The 24,854-nt window shown below is 37.6% G+C and overlaps 1 protein-coding gene across 1 annotated transcript in view; it reads left to right on the top strand.

Moving 5' to 3' along the window:
- Window positions 1-474: 474 nt before the first annotated feature.
- MMS22L (MMS22 like, DNA repair protein) overlaps window positions 475-24,854 on the top strand; it is an 89,679-nt gene continuing 65,299 nt past the window's right edge. The window contains exons 1-10 of the mRNA XM_063389692.1: window positions 475-611; window positions 1,734-1,926; window positions 3,988-4,113; window positions 7,297-7,349; window positions 10,109-10,196; window positions 10,293-10,470; window positions 11,596-11,689; window positions 13,641-13,771; window positions 17,609-17,722; window positions 19,555-19,734. Coding sequence (XP_063245762.1) covers window positions 1,748-1,926; window positions 3,988-4,113; window positions 7,297-7,349; window positions 10,109-10,196; window positions 10,293-10,470; window positions 11,596-11,689; window positions 13,641-13,771; window positions 17,609-17,722; window positions 19,555-19,734 — 1,143 coding nt within the window. The 5' untranslated portion in view covers window positions 475-611; window positions 1,734-1,747. The remainder of the gene's footprint in view (window positions 612-1,733; window positions 1,927-3,987; window positions 4,114-7,296; window positions 7,350-10,108; window positions 10,197-10,292; window positions 10,471-11,595; window positions 11,690-13,640; window positions 13,772-17,608; window positions 17,723-19,554; window positions 19,735-24,854) is intronic.

Genomic DNA, 24,854 nt, shown 5'->3' with positions numbered 1-24,854 from the left:
ACACACGCGAGGTGGCCAGAAACCACTGGCGGTGGCTGGCCCGTCAAGGGACGCCCAACGAAGCAGGGAAAACGCGGTGGCCCGCCAGCCCTGGGAGGAGCGGCAGGCGGTGCTTCGCCCGGGCTGGGCGGGGCGGGAAGGGGAAGGGGGAGGATGGAAGGGGAAGGGAGCGGGCGGGAGCGGGGCCGGCGCTGCCGTGAGGGAAGGAGGCGGGGCGGGAGGAGGAAGCGCGGCCGGGGAGAGCGGCCGGCGGCCAATGGGCGCCTTGGCGCCTGCGCAGTGCGCGGGTGGCGGCGGCGCGCGGGCCGTACGGAAAGGGCCCGGGCGCGGAAGGGGAGCGGCGGCCCGGGCGGCGCGCAGGGACCGGGCAGGGACCGGGCAGGGACCGGGCTGGGACCGGGCTGGGACCGGGCTGGGACCGCCGGAGTTTCTCGGCGGCTGGCCCGGGGCTGGCCCGGCGGGGAAGTGCCCGCGGGCGGCGGCGCAGGCCGAGGCGTTACGCGTGCGGGTCGTGTTCGTGGGCTCTCCCCGGCGGCTCCCGCCGCTTTGCGGCTCCTGCCCACGGATTGCAGCCGTCTGGAAGGTTCTTCTTGGAGGACGAGGAGGCTGAGGTGCTTAAAGTCCTTAATTGTTTCCGCTGGGATGTGGTAGACAAGTACGGAACTGGTGGGAGTTATGGCCGGGAAGAGCTGCCCTGTTGTGTAATTGCTCCCCCAGGGCTTTCCATCGCCTGGGGTGGTTTTGATACCCCGAACTGGACAAGTTTTCCTTAGGAGCTCTTGTAGTTGAGAGCGTTCCCTTCAGCTGCCTCACCAGCTGTGCCACCACCCGAACATCGGGTCCTGCGGTAAACTGGAGCACAGAAGTCGTTCTGTCCCAACTTGCACAGCAGCCTGCTCCGCAGCAATGTGATTGGATGGGAGAAAGTAGAACAAAAACTGTTTTCTTCTTCTTTTTTTTTCCCTTGAGCTTTTTTGTTTTGTTAAGTCTCTGTATTACCAACCTCCAGACATGTTGTATACTAGTTTCTGCAAGAACCATATCAAAATCTACCAGCAAAGAAGTTGAAAACTTTAATTTAGAGTTTTAGTTATGTTGTTTGCATAATATAATAGGACTCTCTGACACCTGTTGCCTAGTTCTGCTCTTTCAGAATTTTGTATCAAGTGTGAATACACTAATATTGACACTACAGTGAACTTCTTTTGGACATGATAATCCTTTGGTTTTATTTCTCTTTTTTCAGATTCCTAGGCAGTTAGATTTTTTTTTTTAATATTGGGGGCCTGTAATACATGATATACTTCCACAGCATAGCTACTCTGCTTATAAAATGGAGCGTTGCTGGAAGTAGCTTTGTAGTACATTCTTGCCTCATATTATAACCCACTGCTAAAGTCTAACCTTATCACTAATTAATTTAGAGAGCTAAACCAGAAGAAAATGTACCTGTTTGGTTTGTTTTTTTCAAGTCACTCTTCCCTTCATTTAAGGTCTGTCTTCCCTAACAGGCTCTGTTCAGTATGGAGATGTGGTTGCACGAAGTGGCAGAATTGTACGACAGGGCATGTGACCATGCCTGTGTCTTGGTGATGTCTCTCAGCTTTTACTTCAGTGTTACAGTTGGTCATATCTGTGTCCTCACTTGAGCTCAAGGATGACGTGGAGTTGTAACAATGAGAAATTCATTTGAAGAAATGCTATGAGTGTTTTTGTATTTATTTATTTTCTAGGCCCGGTGGAAACAATGGAGGATGACTTTGAGGCTTCCTCCACATCCCCATTTCTCACTGAAAGCTTGGAGCTGGCAATGGAAGTGGAGAATCAGAACTCAACGCCGTCTTGCTTTTCTTGTGCTTTTGACAGCCAGAATGGAGGGAGAAGGTTCTTTGCAGAGTCTTACTTAGCAAGTGGGTCTCTTAAAAGGTATGGGATTTTTTTGAATTACAGCTATAAAAGCCTTCTAAGATGTTCTTTCCACTCATGTTTGGTGCTTTGAATGCTGACAGGTTTCCAAATCAGTTTGTTCTTCAGCTCTTCTGATCCTGAAATCAGCTTGGTGATACCAAAGTGGGAAGAGCTGTTGTGTTGATAAACAGCTTTGAACGGTGCTCTGGATGCAGTTCTTCACTTTCTGAGAACTTTTAAGATACTGTAAAGGACATTTACATTCCTGTTAGGACAATTCAAAACCGACCTGTTGGGCAGCAGCATCTGAGATCACTTAAATTTCTGAGGAGGCTTCAGCACTGTTTCCCAGTAGTTTCTTGTACTCTATTAAATGCTGGCCATTTTTCTCTATTTTTCACTCTACCTGGCTTCTCCAGATTGCAGGGTCTGGCCCTAGTAACTTTAAGAACATCATTCTCAAAGCTTCACCCTTGCGTGCATTCTGGTTTAAGGTTCATAGGCATAGCAAGTATTTTCTGTGAGATTTTAAAACTTCATTTTGGTTTAGTTGTTATCTGCCTTATTGTCTGTCATTCAGCTTAGTTTTCTGTGCTGTTTGCTCATCTTACAGAGGTTGTCTTGTTTTTCCCACAAAAGCCTAATCTTTCTGTCTGTCCTCTTGCCAGGCTTTGTATTCTGTGTTGTTACTTTTTTTCCACAATGTTTCCTGTGAAGGCTTAAGTGGGGGGGTTCCACTTCACCTCCCCCTTTCTCTGTCTTATTTAGTATATATTTTAGTTGCGTCAGGGCACGTTCATTCAAATTTACGTCAAGTAGATGATTGAGAGATCCTCTATTTGCATGAATATCAGTAGTGGATTCCATATTGACAAAGGGACATTTCACCTGAAATTGTTTCTGTCCGTAAAACTGACTGAGGAGCTTGTATGTAGACACATTTCCCAGTACTATAGGTGTGATAATACTGTTCTCCTACTGTGTATTTATGTTTTCTACCTGGATTGCAAAGTTCTAGAAAAGCCTCCATGTGAGGGACTCTTCAGTTGTCGTTGCTTGGAACTGGAGTAGCTGGATTTAATTGCTAGAGGCTTCAAAACAGTCCAATGTTCCTGAAGTTACCAAGTGAACTAAGGTGTTTTGGGAGATTGAGCCAATTATTCAGCAGATTCTCTTTTGGCCTCTGAGAATGAAATTGGATATAGTGCACAGTTCAAGCAGAATATTAATTTGGCATGGAATGGAATGGAATCTAAGTGCTTGCCCAGTATATATTTTTAATTTTTAAAATAAAAGTATTTTTTACATATTAGAGAATTGAGCTTCATCTAGGTGGGATTATTTTAGGAAGGGCAGTGGGAATATTCTGAAATAATTGACTGTGCTGTCATGCAGTTTGCTGTGTTTTTTTTAATTGATGTTAATGAATCTTTTTTTTATTTGCACAATTATAATGTTTTAACAATACAGGTGTCTGATTTTCTCCACTTTGAGTGAAATGGTAATTCTGCTGTTATTTGATTTTTCTTTAGCAAGAGCAAAGGGTAATTATGGCTTAGTGTTAGCTTAAGTTATAATGACAAGATCCCATTTTGGCCCTCATCTGTTCATTTGCCTCCAAGAGTGCTTTTAGCAGTGTGTTCATTATAAATATTATTAAATGTATATAAATGAACAGTTGTATGTTCTAGCATTAGTTACTAGGTATATAGTGTGCCTTGAGACAGATCCCAAGCATACAGAGCCATGTGTTATCTTACCTAGCAGCATCTTCTCTTCCCAGACTGTGTATTATGACTCAACCCCTTTGTAAATATGAAAATACTTCAGGTAAGTAACCCATTATTTTTTGTTTCCAAAATATACTGTGACCTGTGACTATAACCTGATTTTATGCTTTTGAACCTTTCTGTAGATCATATTGCTCTAAAAGGTACAGCTGTCTTTGAGACGTCTGTCATGTACATGTTGCTGATAAATTCAGAAAGTTTTGGTGGTACACATGCCAGCTGTGTAAATATTGTACTCCATAGGTTTATTACTGGAAAATGAATGAATAATAATTGTTCTATTTTGCAGGGTTTTGCTGAGGCTAGATCCTTCTCCAAATGACTACGAAGCAAATACAGTGGAATTGTTTGGCTTTCAGTGGGTTACTGAAATGGCATTAGTTGAATCCTGTGGATTTCTCTTTGGATTACTTAGGTACGATAACATTGTATTTTATAATTAATCCACATCTGTAATTATACCTACTGTAAGGATGTAACAAACTTTTCACATTTTTAAAAGTAAAATCATAAAAGACTGTGGGCTGTGCAGTGCATCTAAAAAAGATTAATGCTGTCTGTTTAATGCTCCAGTAAGTGATGAATAAGACACAGCTGGAATTGCAGGAAGAAGACATTGTGTCATGGATTCTTAATATTATGTGACTTATTATTAAGTTTCTAAGTAGTGTGATGCATATCTTAGGCATCATCAGATAAAAAAAAATATTAAATGTAGTTACTGCAACAGAGTGTTGGGGTTAATTTAGAAGGCTCTAGCTTCAGAATTATATGAATAGACTATGTAAGATTTCCTTGAATGAGATTGTGCTACCCATATAATTGAAGTTGTCTTTTGAAGATTTTTAGTCCTTTTTTGTGCATAAAGGAAAGTGGAGGTTAAAAATCAAATACTATAAGTGCTGGATGCAGTGCTTTCCTCAATTGTTTGGATTAGGATAGCTTCAGCAATCTCTTCAGATACAGTTACTCAGTGTTTGACTAATTCATTGTAGATGCTTAATCTGGTCAATGCAAATACACAGATCACTGATAATCCTCTTTGCCACTGATAATCCTCAGGATGTACAGCACATACAGAGAGTGGATGGGAGAGGAGCTTTTGTATGATTTCACAAATATATGTGATATATTCCATCATTCCTTTCATTACACTGGATTCTTCCATCCCTTTAGGGTATGACCAAGGGCATGATGTGCAACATGATTGATAGGGTCTGGCTTATTGGAACATGGTGACATAGGTGACTGGAAGTGTATTAAAACCGCTATTATTTAGCTTTGCTTGTTTGATGCAATCTTTAACCTCTCTGTGTTTTTTAAAAAAACCCAAAGTGATAAGGGGAGAGATAGGAGTACAATTAAGTAAAAGCATTTAGTCTGATTTTTTAACTGTTCGTTAGTATAAAATCACTGGGCAGTGACACAGGAATGTTGAATTAAATGGCTATTTTAAAAGGTTTTTTTCCTGTAATCTAAATTGCTCTGTAATTGTAACAGAGATGAACATAAGGCATAATGTATTTTATTGTGGTTTAAGTTATTCAAGCTGTACATGCTTTAAAACATACTGACCTGCTAGGAATAATGGGTTTAAGCAAACTCTTGGCTGAGTGGTTGGTTGCTAAGTTGTCTTTTGGTCTGACAAGTCCCTCTGCAAAGGGGGATGTCATGCAAAGACATTCAGTTCATTTGTTCAGTCATAAAATGAAATAGTTTCATTTATTTTCATTTATTTTATTTTCAACTTTCATTTTCAACTGAAAGTTGAAAAACTCCTTTTTCCACTGTGGAAATTGGATATGTTAAATTGAAGTTACAATAATTTTTGAGGACAGGGTGGCTGTAAATGGTTTAATTTATGAAGTACAGTTAATATCTATATTTAAATACATGCTTACAGAAAGCTAGTCTCTTTTAATGTCTGAGATTAAGCTTAATATTAAGATTAAAAATTATTTACCATTTTTAATATAATAAATAATAGTATACTGCAGAACTGCAAGATAAAATAGTAATTGCATAGTAAAATCATATTTATGGGCTTTCATGGGATAGAAGTGTGAGTCAAAGTGAATGAGGCTATGTAACCATTTAAGTGGCTATGTTAAGATAATATATCTTTGATTAATAAACAAAAGTACCAATTTAACTGTTGGAATATGTATTTGCAAATCAAATGATTTAATGGTTAACAGCCATGAGGATCAATCCTTGAGGTACAAATGCAATTTGAAATTAAAATGATTTATTTAAATAATGGTATTTTTATGTTTCTTGTGTCCAGTTTGTGCTTTAATTTTATCAACCCACTGTATTCTGTCTTTGTCAATTCACTGGAGAGTCCTTTTTTTTTCTGTGTGGCTCCTTTCTGGTACCTTTCTTCTCTTAACTCCAGTCTAAACAGCCCTGTTTCATAAATCCCTCCTGCTTCAGACTTCCTTCCTTTTTACATGGTTGAAATCCTTGAAACACCCAGGCAGAAACTCAACTTTGATTTCAGAACTTAAAAAATCCTCTACAACCCACCTAAATGGATGGAAGGGTAGCTGACATGACTTTATCCAAGAAAGAGCTAAGGGACATTGTTTACTTTAATGTGAAAGTTACAACGTATAGTTTTGTGTCTTTTAGATGCTTCCTAGTTTTCAGGGTTTTTTTCATAAGAACATTTAATTTGTGTTAGATCCAAGTAGCCTCTTTTAGAATGCTTCAGTAGTTATTGCTTTGACTGTGTAAGAAATGAGGCAGAGCGTTCCCTCCTCAACTTATGCAGCATTTTCTTTCAAAAGTCTGTCTGACACAGTTGTGCTTTTCATATATTCAATTTAGTACTGCTTTGTCTGTGGAGATTCTACTGGAAGACTACTTGCAAATAATAGTTATTACAGAATATGGCTGAATATTTACCTGTGTTACAGCTTTTTTTAAAATATTCATTTGCAGTGGGATGTAGGTTCTTTAAAAATGTTTTCTTTCCTCTCCAAAACTGAACTGAGCTTTATCTTTTCTAAAGACACTTCCTTTTACTCTACTGTATTTGTTGCTGTTCATGCTTTGTGCTGGAGTTAAGGAGTTGACCACCCTAAGCAGGAGAAGCTGCTGACAGGATGCACAGAATGCACATTCACAGTTGGATTAATTTAGTGTGTACTGAGGGTATGCCATGAAGACTAACTTTTACGTTTATTCTGTCAAATATTTTAGGTTTATTATGTCAAATATTTATTAGGTCAAATATAAAATGGAGTTATGCTTTTGGAAAGATCACTTGTGGGGAATGGCTTTTGAGGGTTTTAGTCTGTATTTATTTTGCCTTCCCCAATATTTAGCCAATTGTTTTAGGGTGTTTTTTGTTACTGTGTTTATTGATTTATAAACATGCAAAAATTCTATTCAATGTCATCCCTTCACACTTGGATATGTCCATTGCCTTCCACTAAAACTCTTTCCTAAGTTACATTTCCGTAAGCTTTTTCTGAACTACAAAGCAAGAAGCACCTCTTACCTTTCTCTGTTCTATTTTGAGCTTACTAAAATGGAGTTAAACAACTTTTACCTATATAAATACCTTAAATGTTTGTATTCCATTTATTAGGCAACAGATACAGAGACTGGAACACCTAGTACAAATGAGTTCATCTGATTTTGGTAAGTTTGATGAATTTAATTTAATGTTGCAGTAGGCAACTGACTGCCTTTCATTAAACAAGTAGATTCTCACAGGTCATGCTTGAGCTTTGACTTTGGTTTTGGAGTGTGCCTCAAAACAGCATGTAAGCAGCATAAAACTGCAGTAAGGGTAGAAATATAGGCAACCAGTGAGGTAAGATAGTAGGGAAACAGATAGTGGAAATGTTGGGAGTCAGTTTGGAAACAGATTTGCCTGTATGGTAGATGCACAGGGCAATCCTTAGTGGGACATTTTGCATTAATTTGACTTAGGGTGTCACCCCTAGAGCAGAATTTGGCAAAACTATTAACTTTTAATTAAAACAAGTAAATGTCATCAAACATCCCAACAGTTATTCTAGTTACAAAGGCAGTGGCTTGGAATTTTTTCATTGTTCCATTGGCTTTTACGTTTAAACGAGTTAGTTATATTTGCTTAGTTTAGAGTTATTTACAAACTTAATTTATCTTTGCAGTAGGATCGATGAAACGGGATCACTACAAAATGCTTTGTTTCAATTAAATACTGAGGCATGAGAAGCAGCATGTTTCTGAAGGATTATTGCAGCCTTGGGCTTATTGTGAGTTGAAGGCTGAATTACTTAGCAAGTTGAGAAGTTCAGTAATTACTCAGAAATAAACTGTCTCATTACAGATAACGTGCTAGTGTTCTATGAGTGAATATTTCTACACTGTTACTAGGTTTTTTTATATTGTCATGTTCTGCCATTTAAATCATTGGTATGAATTTATCATCAAGCTTCTTTCATAAGCAGTTATTGATAGTATCCAAAAAATCTATTCTTTTACTGTAAATTAAAATAGCCTGTTTTAAATTACATTTGAACTTTTATATTGTGGCTGGACATCAAGAAACTGTTCTGTAGTTGCTTTTTTTCACTTAAATTTAAGCATTTGCTTGGTTGTCTTCTTTGTATCCTGTTCTTCTACTTGTCAATTAAGCTACTGAAATGAAGAACTTGAGTTTTGTGCTTTCCACCATGCTGTCTTTCTGAATCAGGGCACATCACTGATTCAGCTGTGACTCAGTTTCCCCTTTGTAGATTTGAGCTAGTAGTAGAAGAGTGTCATGAGGATTGAAGTATTTAAAACGGTCAGGCAGGGTGATGTTAGTTATCATTGATGTCTTAAATAAATGTGCTGTCACCTCTATTTAAAACCCCATTTAGGAACTTTGGCTCAGTAAATCTATGATGTACTGTGTGTTTATATATAAATCAATATTGTACATTAAATTTGGTTTCCTATCAGTCTTGACCTTTGGAGGCTTTGTACTGAGAACTGTGTAATGTAGAAAGCATGTAAAAATACTGTATTATAATATTTTGCTTAAACACAACTTGTGAAAATTTAGGATACAATATTTGTTATTGCTCCAAATCAGCAGTAGTAACTATAAATAATTACTTTAAGAGGATCAATTCACTCTGTTCTAAACTTGTGGTTCATTACCATGGCAGGTGCTATGGTTTCTGGTGTGGTGCAGGTAGGCTGTACACTGGAATATTCTGGTACTGGTACCAGTTGATTTGTTTTGCCCACCAAGTGCTGTTGCTCAAAAGATGTTGAGATAGGCGTGTATGCACAAAGATTTACTTTTGGGGTCTGTAACAAGTGATATATATGAACTTCCAGGTTAACTGGAGGAGATGGGGGAAAACAGAAGGGAGAGCGAGAGCAACATTAAAAAAAGAGAAGACTCCCCAGTGGTCAGCTGGGGAGAGGAGCAAGGAGAACTTTCCCTGGCTGTGCAGTCCAGTGTAGTAGGTGACCAAGAGTTTTTCCCATGCATCTCCTCTAGGGTAATACACTTTCATTTGGCCCTGCTCAAGGTCTTCATTTGATGCTTGCATTGAAGATGCTCTGAAGAATCAGCACGTGTTTTAATCAGGCACGTGTGTTCTAATCAGGTACACGTGTTGCAGGCTGACTGCTTGCTAAGCTTTTGTGTGGATATGTATTATTGGGCAGCAGTTATTTGGTATTTAAATGACTATATTTTGTTTATGTAGTAAGTTTCATCTTTCTATAATATGAGCTGAAAGCTAGAAGGCAAGGTGTAGGAATAAATAAGGAGTGATTCTCACACAGTGGCAATAACTTCCAGTGAATCTCAGCTGTAATGGAGCTTGCAGGTGCAAGGTGAGGATGGTAACACCCTGAGAACAACAGCTTCAGAGAACAAAGGAAAGGAGACAAACAGCCAGAATTACTACCTGAAAGGATACAGAGCTGCAAGTGAAAGGCAGGATTGTGAATGGATGGCTCTTAGCATTATACAGCCGAAAGTTTTGTGCAAGAGTGATGCTTCCAAGGCAAAGTTACAAAACGTATTTACAAATAGGTTCACCTGTTTAAGTCTGCCAAGAGAAAAGGGTTGTGATAAATTGTTTTACCCATGTATTTACTGAAGGTATCTTGGAAGCAGTGAAGGCAGTAGGGCTGAATGATTTCTTCTAGCACTGAGTGCTTACCCTCAGCTTTCCTGAGGGTCTTCTTTTCTATCTGTATCTGGATACCTGCCCGAGATAAGATAAAGAATGGATCCTTTTGGCAAGATGACGTTTAGAAGTGGATGTTTGCCATCAGTCACCTCCCAACTTGCCCACAGAGAATGTCTTTCCAGTGGTCTGATTTAATTACTGTGGAGAATGCAAATGTTAAACAAGTCATGGTGTGTCACATCTGCTTTAAGCTATTTATCTCTTTTACTTCAGGTCAAGCTGCACACTTGCACTCTGAAGCAGAGACCATCAGGCATCAATGTCTTAAGTTTTTACATTATGTGAAAGTTTTCATCTTCAGGTGAGATTTACACACATTTTACTACATTGGGTACTGAGCTTTGTGAAGCTGCTACTCACCTGTTTTCTGATTGTGTGTATTTTTCCGTACATTCAGGTATCTGGAACCCCCTAAGGTGGAAAGTGATGGAATGCTGCATCCTTATGAAGAGCTAGAAGCTCAGTTACCCTCAGTGTTGGTGGAAGAGCTTCATGCTTTGACCGTGCATATTGGTCACCTTTGTGAACTTCCTAGTAATGTTCTGGCAGCATTTACTATTCAAAATCAGGCAAAGGTTGGTGTCTTTTTATAATTTGAAATTTTTATGTGGCATTATGTATTCAACTTGAAAATTTTTGCCTTGATACAAGTTCATCTTTTTTTTTTTTCCTTTATTAAATGCCACCCTGTACTTCGTAACACAACTAGAGACATCTGGATTTTTTGTTGTTTTATTTATCTATTTTCGTACTGTAGCTTTAGAATTCTTCCTGTAGTATACAAATGATAATACCAATTACAGGTAGGTAAGTAGGCTTGAATTAGCATAGCTTATTTAAAAAATTCCTTGGTGTTTGTCTGTAGTAATGTTGAAAATTTCTGAGCATCCCAGTAGGAGAGGCATTTCTTTAAAAACACATTCTGAAATCTGACTCAGAATGGGAAGAGATGTTTTGTACAAAGAAAAGTGTAGATATGGAAAGAGACACAGCAGCATTAAATACTAGTGCAGTATTCACCATTAGGATTTGTGCATACATGTAGCTGATAGTTTCAAATCTTTTATAAAGACAGAAAAGGAATTTCAGGCTTATGTTATATAAAGTAGTATCTGGATGGAAATGATCCATCCGGAGGAATGAGAAGCAGCATTTTGAATCTTTGTTTAGCTTGTCAGTAGCAGTTTAGCTGATGAAAAACAGTAATTTCAAGTAAACTTTAAGGAAGCAAATGCTAACATTTTGGAGTTATTTTAAGAGCTGATTTTAGCAGTTTTTGTGCTACATAATACTTGTCTGTAAAGAAAATGTTAACGGTGTTGTGATTTGTCAAGCTTGAGTCAAAACTTCATAAATAGCCTCTTACAGATAGAATTTTAATGAAACTTTGTATTTCTTTCATTTTTCTTGAATTGAATGGCATGTTTGTATGTTACATTGTATTTGATCACAGATATGCATAATGGTCATTGCAGGCCATCTTCAAATATCAAGTCCAACCATTACTCCAGCACCTCCACATTCTCCACTAAACCATGTCCCTAAATGCCACATCCACATGTTTTGAACACTACCAGGAATAGTGATTCCACCACTTAACCTGGGCAGCTTGTTCCAAAGCCTGACAACCATGTCTTATCACAGTATCCAGAATTCACTAAAAAAATGTTAAATATAAGTAAATATCTTTCTAATCACAGGTCTTTCCTCCATCATGGCACTTACTACATCTCTATTTGGATATTAACTGGCTAGTATTAGAAGTTCTTCATGTACTGGGTGAAAAACTGAAGAGTAAGTATGCAGGCCTTTTTCTTGAACTTATTCTTTTACATATGCCTTACCTAATTTTCCCATTTTGTTTTGTCCAGAATCAAAACTACTTTTAGTAGTTTTTAAGCATAGCTGTGTTTAATGGGTTAAACTCAGATACGGTCAAGGTAGGTTCTTGGTGCATCATTGTGTGGCTCAAATTAAATAAAATTGTGTTAGGAATTTGTTCTGTCAAAACAAAGATCACAGAGTTCATACTCAACTGATGCAACATACTAAATATTTAATAACAATGCATTTCTTGACATCACAAATAAAAATGCATTTACAGATATCCAGGATGCATAACAATGAATGGCAATTTGTTGAAAACAATGTAGGAAAAGTGTCCAGGAATGGACCAGAACAGGGATTTTCAGAGGAGAGAATTTGTATTGTTAACCATATGCAATACTAAGAAAATATTGGGCAAAAGAAGAAGCCTCAATCAGGGGAGCTTATAAAAGTACAGAAAGAAAAGGGCAATGCAATATCTTTTCAAAAAAGTTTTATAAGGCTTTAAAAGGGCAAAAAGTAAGTTGATAAGAGTAAGCTGTTCATTGAAGTTAGATTAAAAAGGTCATAGAATGCAATTGAAAAACTCAATTTCAGAGTAGTTCAGTTTGCTGAAGAATTGTTAAAATACAGAAGAGAACTTTAATTGCTTTGTGAGGCTTATATATATTTTCTATGTCCATTCTACCAAAATAAATCACCAAAGTCTTTTCTTCTATAATCAGTGTGTCACTGCAACCATGCCTTCCCTCACGCCACATGATTATAAGTTGTTAATATAAATTCCCTATAGGAATTACAACAGTTGAAGTAATGTTGAGGTATATAAAGAATGCACTATATGTTCACCCCAGTAACTGATGTTGAATCTGAGCTCTTGAATTCACTTTTGCCTGCTCCAAGTGCTGTCACAGCACAGCCTTGCTCCCATTAACACATTTTCTTTGTTTCTGCATTACTGTATAGTGTGTGGGTTGGCTTTTTGTTCCAAAATTCTAAGTTTCTTTTATGATCCATTGTGGGATAGCCTGTTTACCTTGCATTTTGGAGAAAGGATAGTGAAACTGTTGGAGGCAATTGATTTTTCAGAATACAATATTTATTTCTTGATAGTATTCTGAGTAATACTGCAGTAATATCTTTGTAAGAGAAAGCTCATTATTTTTAAAAACAGGAATACAGGATAATATATGTAGAGATATGATTGTCTTGACTAGTAAATTTTATGTGCTTAGAATTTCTTAGGTTTTTATCTCATTCTGTAAAGTGTTCTGAGTGGAAACTTCATATTGCTGAAACCAGTGGCAGGATAGTGGGTTCAGGGCTTCACCTTACATTTCCAGGAATAAAATGCAGGCTCGTTCTACATATCGTCTGCTCCACTGATGTCAAGGGAGATGTACTGTTGAAAAGCTTATGGGATAAGATCTTACAGCCTCTTAACTTCACCATTTTATCTGTTAATGCCTACAAATGCTCAAGTTGGAACACGATCATGCCAGCTTTTTACATCAACACATCCAAAGGAAAGTGTTAGACCTCTCCAGAATTGTTTGTCATCAACTTGCATATCTGCAAAACATGTCATGATTCCAGAACATGCGCACTGGCATGTGACAAAGAGGAACTTGCAGATAAATAAATCTTTATTCCTCTGCAAAATCTGTGCCAATAAAAGACTGTAAAGTGCCAAGCTTTTTTACTGTCAACCTGAATAATACCAGATTTCAGTGCAATGATGAAGGGATTAGCTTGAATTTAGGATGAGCTTTCTCAAATGAATTTATAAATTAAAATTATGTGCAGGTCAACAAGCCCATTCTAAACTATCTATATATTAGAAGAGAAATCTTGTCTGTTTTATATTGCTAGAACCAAACCTGGAACTAAACAATTCTACTTTTCTTTTGTGTTTTAGGACAAGTTGTCTATGCTAACCATTTCATTAATCTAACCGGAGAGAATCTAACCAGTATCAGTTTATTTGAAAAACACTGTGAAAATCTCATATCTGATTTAATAAGCTTGGCCATCAACAAGTATGCAAAGGTAACTCTTTTTATTTATGCAGGCCATGGGCAGTTAGATGCTGGTACTGGGAACCATATGAATTGGGTATGGCACCAGTGCGTAGATGACTTCTTAGGGCTTAGTTTTAAATGTTACGTATGGCTTTGTATTTCCATGTTTTAAAGAGTGTTATTTGTTAGGAGCTCAAATTGTGTTATATTTATTCATGACCATCTGGCAGTTGAATGAGAGAGTAATATTGAAATGCACTGTGTACAGAGCAGAAGTGAGTGCCACATTTTCGAAGTTCAGTGTTCCAGGTTTAATGCCAAACATGGCACAGTCTAAAAGGTTTAGATAGATGCAAAAAAAAAAGTCTTTTCACTCTCTCTCAACAGGAACAAAAGAGGATAACACTAATCCTGGCAGTAAGTTAACTGGACATTTAGAGAATGTCATATTACAATTTATTGTTGCAGTGTGCTTATTTCCGCCACCTCATTTTAGGGTTGCAGCACTTCTGTCACGGGAAAACTTTTCCGTGTCTTCTCTTTTTTCTTTCCTTCTATAGCTGCAGTATTTTTCTCACTTGTTTTGAGCACTCCAATGCTAGAAAGTTATAATAGCTCCATATAGCAGCCAGTAAAAGAGCTGTGTAATCTTTGTGTCATTGTGAAATCTGCTTTGGATGGACATGTGTGATCCATGAATGCAGAACTGAACTCTTGAGAATAAGTAGCAGTGAGCACTGCTATAGATAATATAGCATAGTATAATTTGTATTGTCCTAGTAGAAAAACGTAAGTACAGTCCTTCTTCTTCATGTTACTTTGAGGATGGGGGGAATGGCTGTACTGGCCTTTGATAACTGTTCTTTTACAACATCTTCCTGTAGAAAACTGTTACCTTTTAAAATCAGTTTTTAGTTGATCTATTAAATTATCCTATAGTACTGCAACCTTCTCCCCTGACAAAAGGCAAATAGAATAGTTTTATAAAAGAAAATTCAAATAGTATCTATCTGTTGAACATAGTGCTTGATGGTAGGCCTGGAAATATCAGATGATAAAACAACAGATTTGACGTACTTCCACAGAACCACATTACAAAGGGAGATTGTTTTGCCACTGCTTTTTCTTAAGCTTTCTCTAGGTGTTGAATTAGTTCTATTTGAGATTAATTTCTGAAGTGAAGCTTGCACTTCAGCTGATGATTCCAATAGTATGCAATCACTGCTGTCATCCCATAATTGAAATAGCATCCCTCAAAATTGTTGAAAATGTAACTAATACCCCTAGAAGGTGACACCATCAGCTCACCACTAAAACATGCCCTTGAGCTTTTGGCTGAGAACATTCATGACTGCAGCTCTTAACATTTGTGGATATCCTTGGAAAGAGGGACATAAACTCAAGTGTTTCAGACTCATATTTTTGGATTGGTTTCTTGGGCAGCTCTGATGTCAAGATGCTTGACTTTGATAATGTACTGAGTCCAGTGTGCTCTGAGATGCATTTCGCAGAGAAATATATATCCATGGCACCAGAGCTGTATTGTCCCAACAGCACCACAATTTGGGGTTTTAAAAATTTTTACCAATATACTGAACTGAGGATGTTGTGAGAAGAAATCCAGAGTATCTCTGAAGAGAGCAGTATCTTGGCTATCCTTAGTCTAAGCAATATCCATGTGGTGTCTTGCTTTGATACTACTACCCAGACTCTATCCTGAATGGATATGCACATTTCCTGCAGGAGGGATCCTGCAATCCTGTAGAATAGCACAGCAATAAATGTAAACAGTAGACGAGGAAACCTTGTTGAAGCAACCTTGCTGCAATTACTGGTAGTCCACTTGGAAAGCGTGAAACTCATTTCTGTGGTAGTTTCTATGCCTAATACTTCTGTAAAAACCTCCAGTGTTACAGTGCATCTCTAATAAGTAGACTGCTAATTTCCAGTGGATCTGTTTTGTTCTTTGGTGGTGAGTCATAACCAGAGTTATTTTTGAGGTGCTTTGGTTTTGGAAAGTTAGTCATTAAATAATGAATTTTTTCAAGAGACTTTAGTAGTCGCACTGTTTATTCTCAACATAATATTTATGTAAAATTAGTCCAAGTTGTTGAGAAATTCCTGTAAAAGATCTTTAACTAAAAGTCTGAGAAGAGAGGGAGAGGCATATGAAATACTGTGAGTATATGCAGAAAGTGAATAAAGTATTATTTAAAATAGATAAGGTCTACCATGACAATTTCATAGGATAAACAGGATTCTTGAGAGAGAGAAAAAACAAGTTTTGTCACATTTATATACAAATGTAAGTTCATATTTATAATTAAAATTATTTAAATGTGATTTGGAGCTGTAGGAAACTGTAGTTGTAAAAATATTATTCTAAAGGTGGATAATAAATAAGAAGTTTGCATCCTAGTAGAATATTATACAGATTTGAAATTATTTGTGATATACTTGTAATTCTGTAGGTGTGGGGTTTTAGTAATTTACTCCCACTTCTGTAATGTCTCACGCTGCCACTGCTGTCACCGGCATTGCATGTTTTGATTTAATTTTTAATTTACACTGTTAGGTTTCCAAATTCAGAAATTATTTTACGTGCCAGTGTGATTTGAGAATAGTTGTGCATGAATGGATCAGAAAAAACATGAGGATATAAAAATTCAGGCTCCACCTCATCAGATGTACATGGCTAGGAGTTAGTTGGCTAAACTAGTCACCCGAGGTACTTTTTATTGTCATGGAAGGATAACAACAGTTCTGCAGTGAGATTTATTAATCTCTCCAGGTATCTATTCCCCTCTGTTTTGGAGAGGTGTAGGTTTATTATTTGACCTTGGACTATGCATTGTTTAGGAATAAAATGACTTTAAGCTGCTTTTGCTTCCTTCTTTTCTTTCTACCGTTTCTGCCATTGTATTCTTGCTGAAAGTAAAAGGTGCTGAATTGTGCTATTTAAGCAAAGCTTTTCTCACAATTTTTGCGACCTCTGAATACAGTTCAGTGGATTAATGTGTCTAAAGATAGAATAACTAAAGTATTGTCTATAGTGTGATTATTTCAAATACAGGTCTGGTAGAAGTTGAAAACATTCAAGTGTACAGAGTTTGTTATGTATTTAGCACTTCCTTTTGCTGTTTTGTTTTTTTTTCCACAATTCAGAGAATGTAAAATTGAAAGATGAATCACAAGAACGCTATTTTGCATTTGAAATGCATCAGTCTGAGTGAATTTTGTTAAATATGGAATAGTAATCAAATAATGTACATGACTTGAAATATGCTGTTTTCTGCATATTAAAAGAATGCCTTGCAGTAAATTTACCGAAAAGCAGATTTTGTGAAATGTTGTGGGAACATTAACATCCTCATGCCAGCAACAACATATTCTACTAGCCTTATGCCTAGTCATTAAGGATTTTTCAGTTAAAAATAACAATAATAGCTGGTAAATAATTTGAAATCTTTTTCTTCTCAAGAACATCAAGAAAATGTAATCAATCATTTTCCTTTCCCTACTATCAGACAGTGAATTAGTATTTATTGTAACTTCTTTTCATGTAGGATGTGGAATGCCATTTTTGTGTGATTAAATAATGTCTGAGAGTGGATCAGAAGAAACTAGGAAATAGCACAACCTATAACTTCTGTAGAATTAGGAAAGAGTCTGTGCTGTATGAGAGAGATACTTGGGATGTTAGTGAAATAATGCACCTTTGAATGTGTAATTGTAACTGTATTATTTACCTGACAAAAAACCCCCTCAAACCAAACAGCCAAGACAGGAGGAAATATTGATATATAAAACACCATTTCAGAAACTAACACTTCTGTGAATAATTTTAGTGTATATTCTCTTTCAGGTGCGACCTTCTGAGGCCCTTACCAGTAGCCATTATCCCTGTACCTGCATTAAAGAACTATGGATTCTACTGATTCACTTGCTGGACCACAGAAATAAAGGGTCTAGTACAGAGGTAAAGGAAGAATACTGTTACTGTTACGTGCAGTACAGTCACCAAATGTTGCCCTATGGCCATGAATGCACAGATCTGATGGTAGAACTGAACCTCATATTTACTCCAGGAGAACTGCATGCTAACTGTGATGCTTTGGGCCTCTGTCCTGAATGTGCATGAAGTCCTGACACTAGGTTTGCAGTGTACTGCTGAGTTATGACCTAGGGCATTGATAAGGAGTGCTCCTAGTGCTAAAGTGCAAAGCCAAGGAATACACTGTGAAAGTTCCATTCTTTCTATGGAAGAGCAAAACACAAAAAGCCTTGTGTACTTATTTTTTAAAAAAATTAATTGCAGTTTCTGTAATATGTCATGCAGTGAGTCATCTCCAGGCATTAGAAACATGGGTACGGTCAGAACAATGATCCAATTAGCTCATGTTTCTTTGTTACCTACCTATGCAAGAACAACCTGTGTATAGTTTTGAATCTTGTAGTTGCTGACTTCTCTAGATGCCTCCTTATACTTCTGTTGGAAATCTGCAAATCACTACTTGTTCTCCTCCTTTATACCAGCACAGTCTTATATGCCTCTTCAGTTTGTTTGGGGTTTTTTTCTGATATATCCTACCTTCTGCCTTTTCTAGGCTGAAGAGTCTTACTTCTTACAGTATTTCTTTTTTTCAGGTGCCATTCTTTACCTCTGGTCATCTTTGTTGCCCTTCTCTGAACCTTTTGCCATATTACCATATCCTATTTTGAATAACAAAGTGCCAGGATTACATTCAGCATTCCAAGTATGGGTTAGGAGACCATATGATTTTGTACATTGCATAATTATGTATTCTATTTTCTTCTTTTTGTTTGCTGATATTTTCTAGTGTTTTAATTTTTCTTTCTTTGACTGCTGGTTAGAATTGAATTTATGTTTCTCTGAATGAGTATTAAGAAGTGACAAAATTCTTTGAAAGTTTTCTGAAATAGTCTTTATAAGAACCAAAGTGGGCATCTGTGCCATGAGTAAGTACAGTTCACTTAGAACAGAATGAGGTACTTCAGAGTAGAGGGTTTGCACTGATGGCTGTTACTTTTTAATGGCAGCAGATGTAAAGGTGGACTGCACAAGTGAAACTGTGTCACTGTTAAGCATTTGCACTGGCAAGAGCACTTTGCACCGAAGTTAGGATCAGGGCCCAGGTAGGTGAGTGAGTGGGTGAAAGGTGGGTGAAATACACATGTAAAGAAGTCCCAGAGAGCTTCCTTAAAACTAGGAACAATAGGCACAGGCTGTAAGAAGTAGTAATATGGTGATATAGGCAAAGTTCTGAATCAATGAGAATCAGTTTGTCTGTGCTGAAACAGACTATGACAAAACAGAGAATTGGAAGCTCAGTTTACTGTCTTTCAGATTGATTCTCTACCATCTACTGTATTCCTCTTGGTTAGGGTAGTCTGGCACTAGAAGTTTTTCAAAAATATGTTATAACAATTCTTCATTGAAGAACTCTCACTTTTCTCTTGTGTGTGTTGGGGCACCATCCTATCTGTGTGTCACCCATCCATCAGCTTGTAATTTTGCCTGTGAAGTATTGCACTGGATTCCTCCTGGTGACCCCAGCCTGCCCTTTCACATTGCTTTCTACTGACATTTGAGGGAGGACTTTCTAAGGTAGCCTTGAGTTTTCTATGGTAATACTGAACTCTGCTTTTTATTATTTTTTTTAAGTGTCTGTCATCTTGCCTTGTTCTCTGTAAAAGCAAATTATTTAATAGGACAGTGTTGCAGAGAAAATTGTTAACATAGGTTTTGTTGTTGAAGACAGTTCAAATTACCTTTTGCATTTTCTACAGTGTTTCTGGAGCATGGTGAACACAACTCTAAAGAATATCTTTGAACGGCCAAGTACTTCTGAAAGTGTGTCTGGATTTGAAACAGTTCCATGTAAAGACCCATTGAGTTTTAGCTGGTGGATTGTGAGTCATCTGGCACCACTCTACCAGTTTGACCGTAATGGAAATCTAGATGAAAAGGTGGGTATGCTGTTTTCTAGATACTTAAGAGGTATTATAATTGATTTTGATCTCTTTGGTTATTTTGATTGGCAGAAAACAATTAGTTTTGTAATGCAGGAATTTTCATACGCCTTAGAAGAAGTTATTTTTAGGTTGGCGGTGTTAAGATGTGCTTTGTAAAAGTTGGTAAATGTTCTAGGAACCCCAGACATATCCATGTTACATACCAGATATTCAGTAGAGTACTGTGTGAAGGAAACTTGAAATGTCCCAACTGGTTAGTAACACACTTAATGACGTAGCATATGTTTTAAGATTGTCTGCCTGCAGCATAAATGCTTCACTGGGTTTGATATTTTAGGAATTGAGCACATGAGGTTGTGCTTATGAAGTATAAACCTCAAACATTGACTGTGTAATTATTAATGCCACTTATTTTTCTAGAGTGATAGCCCTGCTCTGGATAAATTTGAATCTGTCTAATTGTATTGCCTTTGCATCACAGCCATAACATCATAAGATGCATATATATTTGTGTATACAGCTTAATTTTTATGTCAATGTGCTACCAATAGACACTGTCTAATAACTTGAATTCAAGTTTAGGAAACTTGCACTTGCTGAGGAAATTCATCCATTTTGAGATGTATAAAAGCTGACAGTTTTTCTTAATTGTCTATAGAGGAAGCTTATTAGAAGCCAGTGAGATGGATGAAGACCCAGAAACTGAGGGGTTAGGGGTGTTTTTTGTGTAGTGTATTTTGCCTGGGTTTTTTCTCCCTAATAGTGTTTTTTGTACTGGGGAGACTCTGGTCATGCCATCTTCTGTCATTTGTCCTTCTATTCTTTTATCCTCTCGTTGTTATTCTTTTTTTCTGCTTGTTTTGGTTTTAGGAGTCTTTTTTGGGGGGAGGGGGTGTTGGTGTTGGTCTCTTTGTTTATTTTTGGAGTTTTTTAGTGTGGTGGCTTTTTTAACCTTTCAGCTGCATTGCCCATATTCCCTAATTTTCCAAGCATAAACTCTGTACAGCATCTTCCACAAACTGGGCTTAATTGCCCCTTATTGTGAACTGTCTTTTATTCTTTGTAATTTAACAGTGTGTATTACAACTGGAAAGGCTGTACCCTCTTTGTGTTAAAATTGGTACCGTGATTTCCATTCCTGATTTAGGATGAAAGGTTAAAACCTGGAAATGTGTTTATGAACTACAAATCTGTAGGAAGGGAAGAATGATCATGTATGTTGAGCAGTTTTGGTAACTTAAAATCCCTCTGTCTTTAGATTTTTAAAAGCATTAAGTCTATAAATTGAGAATAAAAGAAAAGTGTTGAAATTCTGGGAATGCTTACAATCCTAAGTAAAATTAGACTTTCTAAAAAAAATTGAGAATTACTTGGTTTTTCTAATCTGCAGATTTGAAAAACAAATTAAATGTAGTGAAGGTGTGGTAGTTCAATGCTTGAATACTTTGTTGAAGAACTCATGACCATGTCTGTTTGCTAGAGGACTTTGCTCATGTGGGATGCTTGTGCTTCTTCTGTTTGCCAGTTGACAAATCCTTTAGGAGGTCATGGCAGGCTGCTTGTTAACATGTGGCAATATGAAGCAACTTCTTGCACATTTATACAATGTAAAGTTGCAGACCAGGTCTTACTGTTACACTGAGGGTTGTCTCAAGCATCCCTTGGTTTTGTCCCCTTACTACATGGTGGGAGAGAGGGACATAGTCCAGAGTGTATTGTAGAGGGACATTAGAAGAGAGAATTACTACACTTTCTGCTTCTCAGAGAAATTTAGAAGGTGAGAAAAGGTTATTCCCAGGTTAAATACAGAAATCAGTGTGAAGCACACGTTTATAGTGTTTCTTATATTTAATGCCCTAATCCAAAGACAGTGATACTGATTACTTTTATCACTGGGGCTTTTTTCCTGTATCTCACACCGATAGATACTATGTATTTAGCCTCATGAGAGATTATCTTTTTTGCCCCAGGCACTGTATTATGTACATAAGCCAAAAGAAGATGTAGAATGGAAAAAAGGATTCCTGTTGTTCTTATTTTAAAATAGGAATCTGAGACGCATTGACAGGAAGTGACTTTTCCAAGATTAAATAATCCTCTTTTCTTAGACCCCACTTGGGAGAAGAGAATTTCCAAGTCTTGGTTTGTAAATCACGAGCCCATCCTGTGCATGCTTCTCTTGATGTTTCCAGTAGTCTTTATGTTCAATCTGTTGGCTGAGCTTTGCATTTCTGAGTGTTACTGTGAGTTTGTCCAGGGATCCCATTCTTGTACAAGAAAATCTTATCAGTAACATCAGGGCCTTTTCACCCACCACAGTAATATGATCTGTCATAGACAGTTAATGATAACCATCCCTTTAGGTCCTGTTCCCCTCCTTGAATTGCAACCTCAAAATATTTTTGAACATTAGAAGGTAAAACAGTCTGTGATATGAATTTGTGAAGTCACTAGAATTACATGAGGACTGTAGTCTTGTTTCGTTGCTTAAACATACGATGCAATGGCTTTGTGATGCATGCTTTCTTTTAATTAACTGTGATCAGAGGTGGGAGGGTAATGTGTCATAATGATGGTTATTCATGTGCTCTGTAGAAAAAATTGCCTCTAAACCTATGTCATCTGTGGAAGATTTTCAATTTTTTTATTGTGGTCTGCATGGCTGTAAGGTTGTTATGAAAGCTTTTAAAATTCTAAACAGGTTTCAGACTTGCTTCTTTTTATTTTTTCTCCTTTAGCTCATAAAATGCATTTTCAAATATGCAATGATTCATATATATGGAATATATCACATACATGAAACCACATTTTTAAACTAGAAAGTTTTGGACAGGTTTCTTAAGAGACTGTTCTGAGGGATGTACAGTACATGTCTTTCCATAGTCCCCTGTTCAGGTCCCATTTCACTCTTCTGAAAAGCAGGATTTGTATATTTAAAACTCAAATGGGACCTGATGAGAAAATTTGCTACTTCTGAACATTGCAGGGGTCAATTTTAATATCCTGTGGGCTAAGTAAATATAGGCAGAGTTACTTGGGGCTAAGAATTCTTGCCTTTGAATAGAATAATCTGAAATGAGTACGTGGCAAGATATGCAAACATGGACTTCCAGCTAAGAAGACTAATATGGCTTTTCCAGGTACTCAGCTGTTAGTCCTTGCAGAAGTTTCTTCCTGCAAACTGAACTCAAGTTTTTGGTTTTAGCAGCACTTCCATGCACTGTGAGGTCTCCAGGTTCTGTTGATTTTTAGGACTCTCTGGGGATGGAGGGAGGATGTTTAAAGACACACGGTTAGGAGTCAAAGATGTGGGTTCTACGTGTGCTTTTACAGGGACAGATTGTAAACAGTGGTTAACAGGTGCTGTGCCATATTGCCAGTGCAGTAGGGAATACTGTTCGCATATAAATCTATTGGGGTTTGAATTAAGCAAGTCTGTTAAAAAATTGATAAAATTGTAACTAAAAAGAGTGCAGCAGGTGGTTGGAGTCCTTCTTTCCTGAGTTTGGGCTGAACTTGGGTGCACTCTTGTAATCAATCCCAATGGTGTCAGGAGTTTGCCCTTGATTTACTCCGAGATCTTGTAAGGTGATCTGCATATTGGAAACAAGCTGGAACTTTGGCAATAAACACCTGTTGTATAAAACATGTGTCCTTGGTCTATGGTACTGCTAAAAACATGTTCTAAGCAGGCTAATTCAAACATTCAGTGCTCTCATAGACATTTGGCATACCTCTAATAGCTACTCATTGCTGCCAAAACTCACCTTTTAGCAGTTCCTTAGCTTTACTTGAAATCTGCAGTAGGATGTTGCCAGTTTGTAGGTATTCACATAATATCAGGCTCTAAAATACAGTCAAAAATTGGATGTAAATACTGGCCAGATCTGTCTGGAAATGCTGGTGGTTCACTTTCCTGGTTTACTTGTTATTGAAGTGCTGCCTTTATTCCTTGGCTGTCTGTTGATGCAATGTCCTCTCCTGACATATGCTAGCGCTGGCTTCATGATACAGAGCTTTTGGCTTAAATCCTGGTCACCACCCTAGGCATGATAGGTCTTCTGCTATTCTGGCACAATTTTTGGTGTCCCTCTCCTGTGACCTAAGTCAGGCCCTATTTCCTTTTTCAGTCATTCTTCCTCTCCTAAAGGTCTATGTTGATTCACTGTTCTGGCTTGGAGTCCCACAATCAGAAGTACCAGAACAACTGAGCAGTGGCATGCTATAGCTGTGAGGAGAAAAGAGGAGCTGTCAGGATGAGGAAGCAGCAGTGGGAATTTCTTAAGTGATACAGGTCAAGTTCCTGGATCGTGAAATCCTACTTTCTGTACATCTGTCCTTTTATTTATATCTGTTCCATAAAAATCAGTGGACTCTGACTTGCTACCATTGTCTGTCTTTCAGTATTCTCTTTTTCTTCTGGTGCAAAAATATAAAGTCACCAAGTAGTCAAATAGTGTTGGATGAGTACTTGTGCATCTTTTAAAAGAATTAATTTTTTAAATTATCTTGGTACTTTCTGGAGTTCTGTGTGACACTGTCATCAAGCCACACCATTAACCAATTTAATCAGTAGCAGAGCAGGGTGGAGCACAATGGTGTTGCTGCTGGAAAGTAGTTATATTTCAATTACCAAAGCATAAAATGCTCTTTATTGTAAGTTCTAAGCTGATGGTTAAAGGACAACTCTCTGCAGAATAATATACAAGGCTTAACAGTTGTGGTAGTGGAGGGGGAAAAGTGAGGCAAGACAATGATGGAAGTGTTATGTTCACACATCTACTTATCTACAGAAGTTATATACATAACTGAATGTAAAAGATCATTGTTGAATGTCCTAGAAATGTGTGTTGGCCTGGTTGCCCCTTTGTTTTTTTTCCCCTGGAGAAAATGGCCATAGTTGCAAAGCCTCCTACCCTTTTCTTTCCCACTTTGCAAAAATAGATGGAAAAGAAAAAAGCAAGAAAATGTGAAATCGTACCTTTTCTTCCTTCTTAGCCCTCATGGCTTCCTTTTTACAGAACATTAAAGAAAGAAACTGTGAGGCATACTGCTTGGACTAACAAAAAATGCCTGAATGTTTTGTATCTCCATTAGAAGTGAAGCTTGGGATT

Source organism: Prinia subflava, chromosome 2, assembly GCF_021018805.1.
Source record: "Prinia subflava isolate CZ2003 ecotype Zambia chromosome 2, Cam_Psub_1.2, whole genome shotgun sequence".
In the NCBI taxonomy this organism is placed as follows: Eukaryota; Metazoa; Chordata; class Aves; order Passeriformes; family Cisticolidae; genus Prinia; species Prinia subflava.
The sequence above is the reverse complement of the archived record's forward strand: the minus strand, read 5'-3'. Positions and strand labels throughout refer to the sequence as shown.